At 43.8% G+C, this 13,943-nt stretch overlaps 1 protein-coding gene across 1 annotated transcript in view; it reads right to left on the bottom strand.

The window, feature by feature from the left end:
• Positions 1–13,943, bottom strand: part of LOC126335966 (galactosylgalactosylxylosylprotein 3-beta-glucuronosyltransferase P-like) — a 170,456-nt gene that overhangs the window by 16,208 nt on the left and 140,305 nt on the right. Inside the window, exons 5-6 of the mRNA XM_049999442.1 lie at positions 2,552–2,728; positions 2,181–2,294 (exon numbers count right to left, since the gene is read on the bottom strand). Coding sequence (XP_049855399.1) covers positions 2,181–2,294; positions 2,552–2,728 — 291 coding nt within the window. The remainder of the gene's footprint in view (positions 1–2,180; positions 2,295–2,551; positions 2,729–13,943) is intronic.

Here is a 13,943-nt window from a genome sequence, read left to right as displayed (position 1 = left end):
CAATTGGTGAATCTCTATCACTTGGCTTTTCACAAAATAGTGCCGTGTTTGTGTGGGAAGTCTGCTGATTTTTAGATCCACTGGCGGGCTCGTGAAGTGATGTCGGCAGACCACCTTGCTTGTCTGTTGTGCGGGCCCTCTAACTGATAAGGGACCGCTACAACAACCTCTATGTATATGAGAGTGCTCTGGTGACATGTAGCCGCTTTCCTATGCAGAAACACTTGTTGTATTGAAACTTCCTGGCAGATTAAAACTGTGTGCCGTGCCGAGACTCTAACTCGGCACCTTTGCCTTTCGCGGGCAAGTGCCCTACCAACCGGTAGAGGCAAAGGTCCCGAGTTCGAGTCTCGGCCCGGCACACAGTTTTAATCTCACAGGAAGTTTCATATCAGCGCACATTCCACTACAGAGTGAAAATCTCATTCTGGACTTGTTGTATTAGTTACGCCGTCCGCCAGCGAGGCATGCAGAGGCCTCTGAAGATCGCTGAGACAGCGGCAGCAGGTTAGGAGGCCATGCATTGCACAGTCTTTGTCTTGGGCACGAGTGTAAACTTCACTGTAGTAAATTCTTGTTGCATCACCAGCGCGCTGTGCGCCGATCGGCCACATCCAGTGCACCCCATGCTCTATCATCCTGACAACAGCAGCAGTCTCATTGCAGGCATATACAGAACTTTCCCGTATGCCAATTACCGGTTGATCAAAAAGTCAGTATAAATTTGAAAACTGAATAAATCACGGAATAATGTAGATAGAGAGGTACAAATTGACACACATGCTTCGAATGACATGGGATTTTACTAGAACCAAAAAACCACAAACGTTCAAAAAATGTCGTACAGATGGAGCTTCATCTGATCAGAATAGCAATAATTAACATAACAAAGTAAGACTAAGCAAAGATGATGCTCTTTACAGGAAATTCTCAATATTTCCACCAACATCCCTCAACAATAGCCGTAGTCTAAGAATAAAGTTGTGAACAACACTGTAAAGCTTGTCCGGAGTTATGGTGAGGCATTGGCGTCGGATGTTGTCTTTCAGCATCCCTAGAGATGAAGGTTGATCACGATACACTTGGGACTTCAGGTAACCCCGAAGCCAATAATCGCACAGACTGAAGTCTGGGCACCTGGGAGGCCAAGCATGACGAAAGTGGCGGCTGAGCACACGATCATCACCAAACGACGCGTGCAAGATATCTTTCACGCGTCTAGCAATACTTTTTTTATTCTAGTAAAACACCATATCATTCCAAGCATATTTGTCAATGTTTACCTCTCTATCCACATTATTCCGTGGTTTATTAAGTTTTCAAATTTATACTGACTTTTTGATCACCCGGAACATTTAGCGTGACAAACACTCAATGAATTTGGTTACTCTAAATGTTTGTAGTACATATATAGAGGATGTTAGGTAGGTATTTACTGCAGTCATATTTTGCCCTTCATTGCCTTCTATCAAAGTGATTTTTTATGGACTCTGCTGTAAGAGAATATATTTTTTCAACTGAGTGGAATTTCAAGTGTCGCATTGTAAATGGTGTACCGCAAACCCAAATTACACTTATTGGAATGTTTTGATAATATTGAGGAAAAGCATATTTGAGATGATAGGAGAGTAAAGCGATCTTTTGCTTTAGAAAGTCTGCTTCACAATCCAAACTTTCTCTTCCTCGAATTCTTTGCTATGAGACTGTTAAACATGTCAGTGTTGTATACCACACAGTTAAGATACAGAGTGCATATGCGTTTACGGTATCCAGGGCATTACTAATAAGGCTGCTAACGTTCTTCTTTGTACGGAAACCATCTACCTTCACATAAAAATAAATAAAGATAACTGTTGTGTTAAAGTGAAGAACAATTATATAAAGAGAGAATGTAAAATATTAAACTATCTCTTATTCAGCGTCCAGTGTTTTAATAAAGATTCGAGCTACTGTTATCAAAAATCTGAATGTAGCAAATGTGAAGGGTATGCATATTTTCGTCTCTCTTTAAATGGCTGCAGTGGCAGATGCCTAATAGCTACGTTATTTCGACATTCATATTCTATTTTTTCCTTAAATTATGTTATGTTACATACAGATCTATTTATTATTATTATGGTCCAAACGGTCATCTCAATGTTGCATGCCTTTGGACTGGAAAATTAATCTTAATTTATTACCTTGGAGCAGTTGTTTGCTTTTAGTTCTATTTCATTGGGCTCAAACGGCGCTAGACTCTTCAAAAAACCATCTTCTTCAAACCCAGTCTCATACGGCATAAAAGCGTTTGGTCTCTGTAAATAAACAATTATAGAACTTTTTGAAAATACTCCTGCACTTCTAATTGTCTACACACATTAATAAGTGTGTGCTGAGCAGATAAGTAACAGGGCATACATTCTTTTTTGTTCTTAGGCTGTAATTACTACCGAGTAGTTTAGCTTCTGAAAATACACTCAATAAAACTTTGTTAACAGAAGCAATTATAACAAACAATTAATTATATCTCTGTACTTTTGTTTTTCTTATTGAAATGTTAGCATTGCCTCACCTGCAACAGGAATTCTACACTCACTGCAAACCCTGCCATATCTACAGGAAATTTTCGTTCAGATATCCAGCCATCATAGAAACCTGCTAACCTGCCATCTACAACCACAGGTGTGCTGATACCATAACTTCCGATTAAGCCTACAGGCCACATTGCTACTCTCTCAGTAGACCGCACCTGTAAAAGAAAAAAAAAATGTACCTTATAAAGTACCATTACACTACCATCAGATATCTCTAGCACATACCAAGCGAAACCGTGAGATAGAAGGGAAGGAATGAATGAGGAGAGGGCCATCTGAGAGACAGTAGGCGAAGAGATGTAAAGGCAATGATGAAATGATTGAGAATCTAGGTATGCTGGCAATTCAATTCGCAGTTAAGTTAAGGAACGAATGAGAGTCTGATATATTGCCAAGAGGTATTCCCAATATTAGGTGTACATCTTGCTTTGATTAACATTATTTTATTTGTCGCATGTAAAAAAAAAGAAACATGCCGCACTATAAATTATACAGCGGGTATTTTGAGAAATATCAGCGCCAAACGAAAAGTGGGGAATGGACAAATAGGGTACCAATTGAAAACAGTGATGTGCAGTTTAATAAAAGGGGGTCTGTCGTCCTTAAAGTGATAAGGAGAATTAATAAAACTTAATTACTGATGTGAGGAATTCCTTTTTTCGAATCTTCATTACCAAATATAGATTTTGAACTGAATAACGAGCATGAGATCTAATTTTGCAAAAAATACCTAATTGCTTGAAAATGGTCAAAGTAATTAAGAAAAATTTAATTTGTAATTTGAGGGAAATTAGACTAAGGATTTTTGTCCGAATTTTAATAGACAAGTGAAGAGTGATAATCTACGGGTATGAAACTGACCAGCATGGGGTCTTACTATGCAAAAAAGGGTTTAATGCCTTGTATTTAACAGGGTTCCGAAAAATATTTAATAATGATTTATGGGTAATTTTTTTTAGAATTTCATCTAGAAACGAAATGGTTGAATAAAGTATCAAATAGACCAGCATGACATGTAATTTTGCGAAGACAGAATAAAACTGGTGGAAAAATCAAGAAGATTAAAAAAAATGTAAATAGTGATTTCAGGGAAAATTTAAAAGTTTGGCGCACAGCTCATGCTATCTACGGAAATGAAGTGTCACAAAGTTCACCTCCGCAAGGCATGGCCATTATGAGCATCAAAAGATACATTGGTGTGATATTTAAGAGTCAAAATGTCTTCAGTGAAACTTGACTGTATTTAGCGCATTTCGAGAAGAGACTACGAAAGGAAATGAGGTGACAAAAAGTTCGTTCCTTACAGCCATAGATAATTTACATGCAAAATTGCATTCCTGTGATATTTGCTTGTTAAAATGGTTAAAATGGCTTACCTTGGATCAGGCACTAAATGTAAAATATTCCAGCAACAGATTGCTGCCCAAAGTTTGAAAATAAAATCAATGAAAAGGGAATGGGTCAAAAAGGATTAAAAGAAGTTAGAGGAACATTTGATGTGATGATGTTGGAATACATTTGCAGCAAATAAGGTGCAGATTAAGAATTTGAAGTTGTATGTCTGACACAAAATTTAATATTTTAAGAATTACTAGAGGATAATTATCTGGTGGATGGTGTAGACTGTGAAATCTTCTGTTTTGTGGCCTTAACATTTTTATATCACCTATCGCTGAAGGTGTGAAACAGTTTCAAGAATTCTTTAGTCTCAAAACTTTTTTGGTAGGGAATCCTTCAAATACGAGGAAAGAGAATGTGCATTCTCAATCAGCACATTATTTGCTGTTGCATCATTCACAGAAAATGTTTCTCCAATGTATTTTATTTGTTGCTTTTAGAAAAACCATTCCATAAATATGTGACCATTCTTTCCTTTCTTTAAAATCTTTTATATCATTCTTCTTTATTATGATTAGTTGTACTGTATAACAAACATTTAATTTCTAGGATTATTTTATTACCAGTGAAGTTAACAGATAATGCACAAGACACTTGATCACCTGAGTGTACGTTATTTCCTTGTATGTATGTACGTATGTATATACTGAACTGAGGACCTAGAGACGACGGCGAGGCTTCGTCCCCGCCGCAGCCCTAAGTGGTACACAAACCCACAACAGGCTACAGCAGTCCACTCACCCCACCGCCACCCCACACGGCCCCCATTGGACCCTCCGCCCTAACCCTCCGCCAGGAACGATTTCACACGAGTGTAAGCCCAAGGTTTGTGTGATAGAGTAATTATCGTGTACGCGTACGTGGAGACAGTGTTTGCACAGCAATCGCCGACATAGTAGAACTGAGGCTGAGTGAGAGGAACCAGCCGGCATTTGCCGATGCAGATGGAAAAGCGCCTTAAAAATCATCCACAGGCTGGCCGGCACACCGAACCTCTACGCTAGTCCGCCGGACGGATTCGTGCCTTCAGGTTCGGGAAGCACTGCATTAGACGGCATGGCTAGCCGTGCGGGCCACTACTTCCGTTCTGAAATACACCAAAGGTATTTTGATAGTGCTCTGATGTATTTAAAACTTTGAACAGACTAATGTTCGGTAATAATACTTTTTAGTGCAACATTGCTCCTCATCTAAGGCGAATTAGAAATAAAATGTACAAAACCGAAATTAAAATTTCGCCACTTACTTCTTCAGAGAGGATATCACTGGAGCGAGGACTACATATAGGCTACTATCGAAAACCTTTCTTCCTGGAGTATTAGCCCTTAACGTATCGTTTGAGAAGTTGGCAAGGTGGAGCCGAGGTACTGGAGGACGTAAAATTGTGAGCACTGGTCTCGTGTCGTCATCCCTGGGTTGCTCAGTTGGTACAGCAGTTTCCCACGAAAGGCGAAGGCCACTAGTTCGAGTCTGGGTTCGGCACACAGTTTCGATCTGCCAGGAAGTTTCATTTATACCTGTGTTTGCAGGAAACCTGTTGGTACTTGACATTTGATTTTTGTTTTGTGTGCCGGTGAAGTTTCGAACCGTTCTGGATGACGGCAGAATGGCGACTACATACGACTCACATTATAAGTAGCGAGCTGTTATTTCATTCTCTGGTACATGCAGAAAAACCATAGTAAACATCCATAAACGTTTGTGTGCAGTGTATGGCGACGTTGCAGCTGACGGGAGTACAGTTTGGCGATGGGTAAAGAAAGTTACAGCTGCAGGAAATGCAGAAACAGAGCTCCATGATCAACCACGCTTTGGACGTCCTGTCACAGCCACTTCTCGGACATGCTGTATCTTGAGTACGCCATTATTCGCGCCGACTGGCGCATCATAACATGACAATCGGCTCATCAGTTGTCGGAATCATTGGAAGTGACTCTTCCTGTTGGTACTTGACATTTGATTTTTGTTTTGTGTGCCGGTGAAGTTTCGAACCGTTCTGGATGACGGCAGAATGGCGCCTACATGCGACTCACATTATAAGTAGCGAGCTGTTATTTCATTCTCTGGTACATGCAGAAAAACCATAGTGAACATCCATAAACGTTTGAGTGCAGTGTATGGCGACGTTGCAGCTGACGGGAGTACAGTTTGGCGATGGGTAAAGAAAGTTACAGCTGCAGGAAATGCAGAAACAGAGCTCCATGATCAACCACGCTTTGGACGTCCTGTCACAGCCACTTCTCGGACATGCTGTATCTTGAGTACGCCATTATTCGCGCCGACTGGCGCATCATAACATGACAATCGGCTCATCAGTTGTCGGAATCATTGGAAGTGACTCTTCAATGATCGAGAGTCTAGGATATTCAAAGAGGTGCTCTCGATGTGTTCCACGAATGCTCACAGCCGATCACAAGATTCAAAGAAAGGCCATTTCATCTGAACTGTTGGAGTGTTTTGAGACCGACAGAAATGCCTTTGTGTCACGAATGCTTACGGAGGACGAAAGCTGGGTGCAGCATTTTGCGCCGCAAACGAAAAGGCAGTCTATGGAGAGGAATCATCCTCATTCGCCACAAAAGAAGAAATTCAAGACAGCCCCTCTGAAGAAAGGTCATGGTGACAGTCTTCTGCGCCTGCAATGGCGTCATTCTCGTGGATGTGATGCCAAGATGGTCAACCATCAATTCAGGAGCATACGTGAAGACTGAATAAACACAAGAACCATTTATGAAGTGCTCGATTGGACAAGAATCCAGCAGAAAGTATACTCCAACACGATAACGCAAGCCCACACGAAAATCTGAGAACCTGGGAACACGTCGCCAAATTTTGTTGGACATCACTGCCTCATCCACTCTATAGCCCACCCCTGCCACTCTCGGAAGTCCATCTCTTTTAGCCGCTTAAATATTCTCTAAGGTGAACAAGCTTTGAAGATGACAAGAGTGTCAGTCATGCAGTGAAGACATGCCCACACCTACAGGACAAGACCTTTCACCAGCAGGGAATGCCGGCTCTTCCACAACGTTAGCGTACGGCCATAGAACGTGATGGAGACAACTAAACAAAAAGGACATGGACAAGACATGGATATTGTGATCAAATTCTGACTCTTTAATATAAATATATTCTAAGAAGAAAATGTGAGGCATTACTACAAAAAATGTTCAAATGTGTATGAAGTCTTATGGGACTTAACTGCTAAGGTCATCAATCCCTAAGCTTACACACTACTTAACCTAAATTATCCTAAGGTCGAACACACGCAGCCATGACCGAGGGAGGACTCGAACCTCCGCCGGGACCAGTCGCACAGTACATGACTGCAGCGCCCCAGATCGCTAGGCTAATCCCGCGCGGCGAGGCATTACTTATTGAACGATCCTTGTAGTATCGTCTCAGTTATGCCACTTGATTCGTGATTTACTGTGTTAAGTGGCAGTTCGTAGTCAACAAGTAAGACAGACGTAGAGGCAGCCGTGCTCAAAAATGTGTGAACGGACAAGAGCTGCCCATGGTCGACCCAAGCCGACTGCGTCAGGTATCCGTAGCGCGCACGTCTGCCGACAGGCGAAGTTACGGCGACGTGTGGCCAGCACGGGCGCGTGTCAGAGAATGGCAACGGCCAGTGAGAGCGGAGCCACCGTACAGTACAGAAACGTGTTCTGGATTCCATTTCTGTTAACCGCGGACCAAGTGGGTCCAGCTTGACTCCAACTGACCACCGACGCGTAGGGCAGTTTTTATGACGCTCCCCGTTCGTTTTCGCACTGCGATCGCGAATAAAGCTCGTTTCGTTCCAGGCACGTGTCCAATGTTCTCCTGCGGTCACGTGAACGCTCGACGTGCTCATCACTGACGAGCGTAAGCCCTTCAGGATAGTGTTGTAGCGAAACTGCAAGGCAACACCACTACAGTGTTCGCCAATTAATAGACACTGAGATGTGATTTAATTGATGAAGGGAGAAAATACAAAAATGCAGTAAATGAATCAGGTGGAAATGAACACAAAAATTTCAAAAATGAGATCGACAGAAGCGCAAAATGGCTAAACAGGGATGGCTGGAGGACAAATGTAAGGATGTAGTGGCGTATATCACTAGGTTCAAATGGCTCTGAACACTATGGGACTTAACATCTCAGGTCATCAGTCCCCTAGAACTTAGAACTACCTAAACCTAACTAACCTAAGGACATCAGACACATCCATGCCCGAAGCAGGATTCGAACCTGCGACCGTAGCGGTTGCGCGGTTCCAGACTGAAGCGCCAAGATATCACTATGGGTAAGATAGATACTGTCTACAGGAAAATTAAAGAGATCTTTGGAGGAAAGAGAACTACCTGCATGAATATCAATAGTTCAGATGGTAAACAAGTCCTAAGCATAGAAGGGAAAGCAGAAAAGTGGAAGGAGTATATAGAGGGACTATACGAGGTCGATGTACTTGAGAGCAATATTATGGAAATGGAAGAGGACGCAGAGGAAGATGAAATGGGAAATATGATACTGCTTGAAGAATTTGACAGAGCACTGCAAGATCCAAGTCGAAACAAGGTCCCAGGATTAAACAATATTCCATAAGAACTACTGGTAGCCTTGGGAGAGCCAGCCATGACCATACTCTTCCATATGGTGAGCAAGATGTACGAGACTGACGAGATACCTTCAGACAAGAAGAATATGATAATTCCAATTCCAAAGACAGCACGTGTTGACACGTGTGAAAACCTCCGAACTGTCGGTTTAGTGTGTCACGGTTCCAAAATACTAACACGAATATAGATGAAGGGAAGGCAAACATACGTTTATAGCATTTGTAGACCTCCAGAAAGCATTTGACAATGTCGACTGAAATACGCTCTTTCAAATTCTGAAGGGGGCAGGAGTCAAATACAGGGAGCAAAAGGCTATTTACAATTTATACTGAAACCAGAAGGCAGTTGTAAGAGTAGTTGGGCAAGAAACGGAAGCAATGGTTGAGGAGGAAGTGAGACAGGGTTTGATCCTGTCCCCAATATTATTCAATCTGTGCACTGAACAAGCAGTAATGGAAACCTAAGAAAAGTTTGGAGTGGGAATTACAATCCAGGAAGAAGAAATAATAATCTTGAGGTTTGCGAATGACATTGTAACTCTGTCAGAGACAGCAAAGGATTTGTGACAACAGTTGAACAGAATAGACAGCGTCTTGAAAGGAGGATAAAAGATGAACATCAACAAAAGCAAGACAAGGATAATGGAATGTAGTCGAATTAAATCAGGTGATACTAAAGGGAATCAGATTAGGAATTGAGACACTTAAAGTAGTAAATGGAATTTGCTATTTGGAAAACAAAAATGTAGACAGGCGACGGCAAGGAAAGCGTTTCTGAAGAAGAGAAATTTGTTAACATCAAAAATAGATTTATGTGTCAGCAAGACATTTCTGTAAGTATTTGTATGTAGCAATGTATGGAAGTGAAACATGGACGATGAACAGGGTAGACAAGAAGAGAACATAAACTTTGTAAATGTGGTGCTACAGAAGAATGCAGGGAGATTAGATGGGTAGATCACGTAACTAATGTGGAGGTACTAAATAGTATTGGGTAGAAGAGGAATTTGTGACCCAACGTGACTAGAATATGGAATCGATTGGTAGGACACGTTCTGAGGCATCAAGGTACCACCAAGTTTGTATTGGAGTCAACCGGGAGGGTAAAAATCATAGAGGGAGAGCAAGAGATGAATACAGTAAACACGTTTAGAAGGCTGTAGGTTGCAGTTGTTATTCAGAGATAAAGAGGTTTGCACAGGATACAGTAGCACGGAGAGCTATATCAAACAAGTTTCTGGACTGTAGAACACAACAAAGAAGGGATTTCATTTTTTTCACTTTTTCATTTAGTCATCTGTGCAGAATAAATACATATTCGGCAAACGAGTGCTTATTAATTCCCATCACTGTGGACCACGTCCTGAAGAAAAGTATTGCCGGTTCACTGCAAGACTGACATGTAAGCTGCGGTGGTACCCACATGTTCCCCCTTCACTCGTGTCCCCGGCTTGATGACGAGCTAAACACGTGCTGATGAATTATCATTAGCACGGGTAAAGCTTTACGGTAATGGATATAACAATTTGAGGAAATAGCGAAAGACAATAGACGGTAGACGAAAGGCAATAGACGAGCTGTTGGCGCTCATCCAGGGGCTTTGAAGCGAGCGTGCAGGCAGGCACTCTCAGCACGGACCATCCCTGCCTACCCACAGCCGGCTTAGAAAGACTTCCGCACGCAAATCAGTGCCCTGCGGAAGCAGTCTTCATATATGCGACTAATGGAGGAGTTAGTCTGGCGAATTTCATTGATTGCATCAGCAGCTGCGCCAAGAGGAGTGCGGCGACACGAGGCCAGCTCAGTTGCTACGCCACCTGCGGAGCCTCGCACAGTCCGACAGCACGGCCCTCGACTCGCTCTGGCGCGATATCCGGATGTACAGGCGGTCAACCTTGCACAGTCAAAAGTGCAGCTTATAGCGCGCAAGACAGAGCAGCATAGGCGGCCAGTACCGCTGCCGCGGCAGCCTGCGATGACGCAATCCCGCCGGCAATTATGACCCCGCGGTGATAGGGAGACCTTAACAGCCACCAGCACGGACGCCGACCTGCACCACTCAGGTTGCAGCACTCAGCTCGTAGATCGACCGATTGTCGCACTCAAGGACAGGGGCCAGCAGATCCCAATACCGCCGACTCGCTCACGCAACCGGCGGTACCAGCTGCTCAGGAAGTACACCGCCGATGTGAGAGCAGTTCCCGCGCGGCTTTTGCTGGTATCATTCCCGCTTTGGCAATCGACAAAGTGTCGACCTCCCTGCTCACAACCGAACGTCAGCTGCAACTGGACCAGGGGATACCGTTGTCCCATGGAGCATCCAGGAGTCTCTCCGTGGCAGTCCGACTGATCAGCTGAGTGGTAACGTGTTTGCTTAGCATGCAGCAGGCCCGGGCTTGATTTCCGACCGAGTTGGGGATTTTCTCCGTTCGTGGATTTTCTGTTGTCTTGTCTTTTTATCATCATCGACATCCAAGTCGCCAAATGTGGCGTCACCTTGGAACATCCCCGATTAAATTCCTTATTGGGATTTGTGTAATTTACCGAAGCCGCCGAACAGTTAATTATTAGAATTATATGACCGTGTGGTTAATGGATGTAAGGCTATCGGTTTTCTGCTGTGGTTTCGGGGGAATTTCAAACGAGTGTGGCTGTTCTGAGACGGAATAGTTAATGATAGAAAGTTTGTCTATTATTAAGGACCACAAATGTTGCGATGTTCAAACTGATATATCTTTTCTACTAACACACAAATTATGAGGCAGTTGCTACCTTCGCCTTACACGTTTAATTACTGTTATATCTTTTTATTGGTTGCTGATTTCAAGTATTTCGTCACACGCAATGATGGTGGTTAACATTCACAACAATCCTCACTGCAATCCATGGTTGTTGCTATCCGTCGCGGTTGACGAGAAACACGTAATTAGGCACTTGTCACTTTTGGTTTCATGTCACTCGCGAATCGGTGTCGATAAGCGTCCACCACACGCTGATCAGGGGAACGCGCTCATTTGTCATACTGCGGTGAATTTACCGTTTACTGCTCACTCGACAACCACTCTTGCCCGTCGCTCTAGTACGACACCACACTCAACACTCGTCTGGTACTACTCACTCAACACTCGTCTCACTGCCTCCTGCTGCGCTCGACAATCGACTCCTGTTTTCTATCGACCTGGGAGTCGGATTCTAGCATCTATGTTCGTGGGATCACAGATCCCTTACAACCTGACGTAAGACTGGGAAGTCGGTGGCCGAACTTCTGTACATGGGGCCTCCCGGCCATCAGTGCTACACAATCACTTTATTCAATTTCTTTGTAACAGAACGTTCTAGCATGGTGAGGTACCTTGTCGACATAGATTCTTATCTGTTTACTTTCTCCCGATCTACGCTAAGAGACGTTCGAAAAGCCAAGGCACTGTTACGATGGCAAATAATTCAGCAATAAAAACGTATGGCACATATCATAGAGATTTGGACCTTGGACTGTGCTAGATGTATGCATGGAGGTTCTGTGTGGCTGACATAAATGAATTTGGGTCCGGATTTGCATGGTCTCTACAAATTATTAGCCGACTTGTAAGCGCCCAGCCGATCGATTCGACAACGAATCTGAAGACAGTAGGACAGCGGTGGCCAGCCGCTTTCATCAGTGTGAAACCAGTGAGGTCGTCCTGACCGTAAACAGACATAGTGCAAAAAAATGCTCTTGCCCACCTGGTGCACTGCAGTACGTGAAGAATTCGACTGTCCACCACACCGTGACTACACTTGGCCCACTCACTTTGTGCTGTCAACATCCATTCATTCCCGAGCGATTCGTAGAAGCAAAGTCGAGTTCGAAGCAAATCATGCGACAGGGCATAGTTCGACCATCAAGCAGCCCACGATCCTCATCCTTGCACTCGGTTCCCAAGAAAGATAATTCGTAGCTACGATGCTGAGACTATTATCTCTTAAAGGCGCGACAGTGCTGGACAGATGTTCAGCACTATACTTACAAGATTTTAGACACGCCTTAGCAGTTACAGTTAAATTTAGTGAAACTGACCAGGCGAACGTGTTCATGCTGATTCCTATGGCGTCTAAAGACGTTCAAAAAACGGCGATTATCAAGACAGTTGGGCTTTTAGAAAGCTTGTAGATGACGTTTGGCCTGCAGAATGCTCCTCAGACCTGGAATCTTTTCCTGGATGGCGTCTAAGAGGGCACGACGATCCCTCATGTATGCAGAGTCGCCCCAATTCCACAGCCACCACCTAACGACCATCTTTCTACCCCTGAGCGAGACTGGCGTCGTCATTAACGCCTCGAGAATTATATTGTGGGTCACGGAAATTGCGTTCCTGCGGCATTTAATCACCCCTATCGGATCCACGTCACTACTGGACAGGACGTACTGCACACGCGGACACTAAAAGATACGCCGCTATCTTGATATGATAAATTTCTATTGGCGCCATTGTCAAGTGCCGCTGCGATGCCGGAAACCCTGACTGTGGCGGTACAGGGCTCTACCTCGGAGGGAAGTACTCGTGTTAACTGGACGTGTGCAATGGAGAGAGGCTTTATTAAGTCAAAATGGAGCCATGCAGTAGCGACACTGGTCACTCACACACCCTGCGTGGCACTGAACTGGCCGTGGTCGTGGCTATTAGCCAGACAGCTCTAGGTGGAGTGATTCAACAGTATATTGGCAGTACCTGGTAGGCACTTGGTTTCTTCTCGTGGAAGGTATTAGGGTTGCAACGTGACTGGAGTGCCACCACTGTGAGTTTCTTGTTGTGTTTGAGGCAGTAAAATACTTTCGCCTATCAGTAGAATCCCGTCCCTTGGCGATTTTCACAGACCACAAGCCCCTAAAAAGCGTGTTTCGGAACATTAATAAGTGTAAACCGTGGGAGTTCAAGCAGTGGGGGACTCGTCGGCGACATGGAACACGCCAGCCGGTAACGCTATCAGGGAATATCGGGGAGAGATTTATCTGACTGACGCAGATACGCCAGTCCCTCAGCCTCCCCTCTGCTGCTCCTACCACGTGTCGAAGTCATGGAACAACAGCACCGCACGTAGAACAAAGGGTCACCTGTGCACGTGCCGATCCTCCTGGACCAATAGGAATCAAGTTCCCCCTCCCCTCACCAACTCCTTCTGAAACCAGTTATCATGTGTACCCAGTACGCAATAGAGAAAGAAGCATGTTTGCTTCAGAAGGTACTAAATTTCTCACAAATAGTAATAACAATTTAATATCAGATTCGTTATTGACATTAATTTTTCGCAACTACTCCTATCTTCCTCCTTTTCACTAGATGTCTGTACAAGGAACATCAGCAGCATAGCTATCCTTAGAAAATGGCGATAAA

The sequence above is a fragment of the Schistocerca gregaria genome, chromosome 2, assembly GCF_023897955.1.
Source record: "Schistocerca gregaria isolate iqSchGreg1 chromosome 2, iqSchGreg1.2, whole genome shotgun sequence".
In the NCBI taxonomy this organism is placed as follows: Eukaryota; Metazoa; Arthropoda; class Insecta; order Orthoptera; family Acrididae; genus Schistocerca; species Schistocerca gregaria.
The sequence above is the reverse complement of the archived record's forward strand: the minus strand, read 5'-3'. Positions and strand labels throughout refer to the sequence as shown.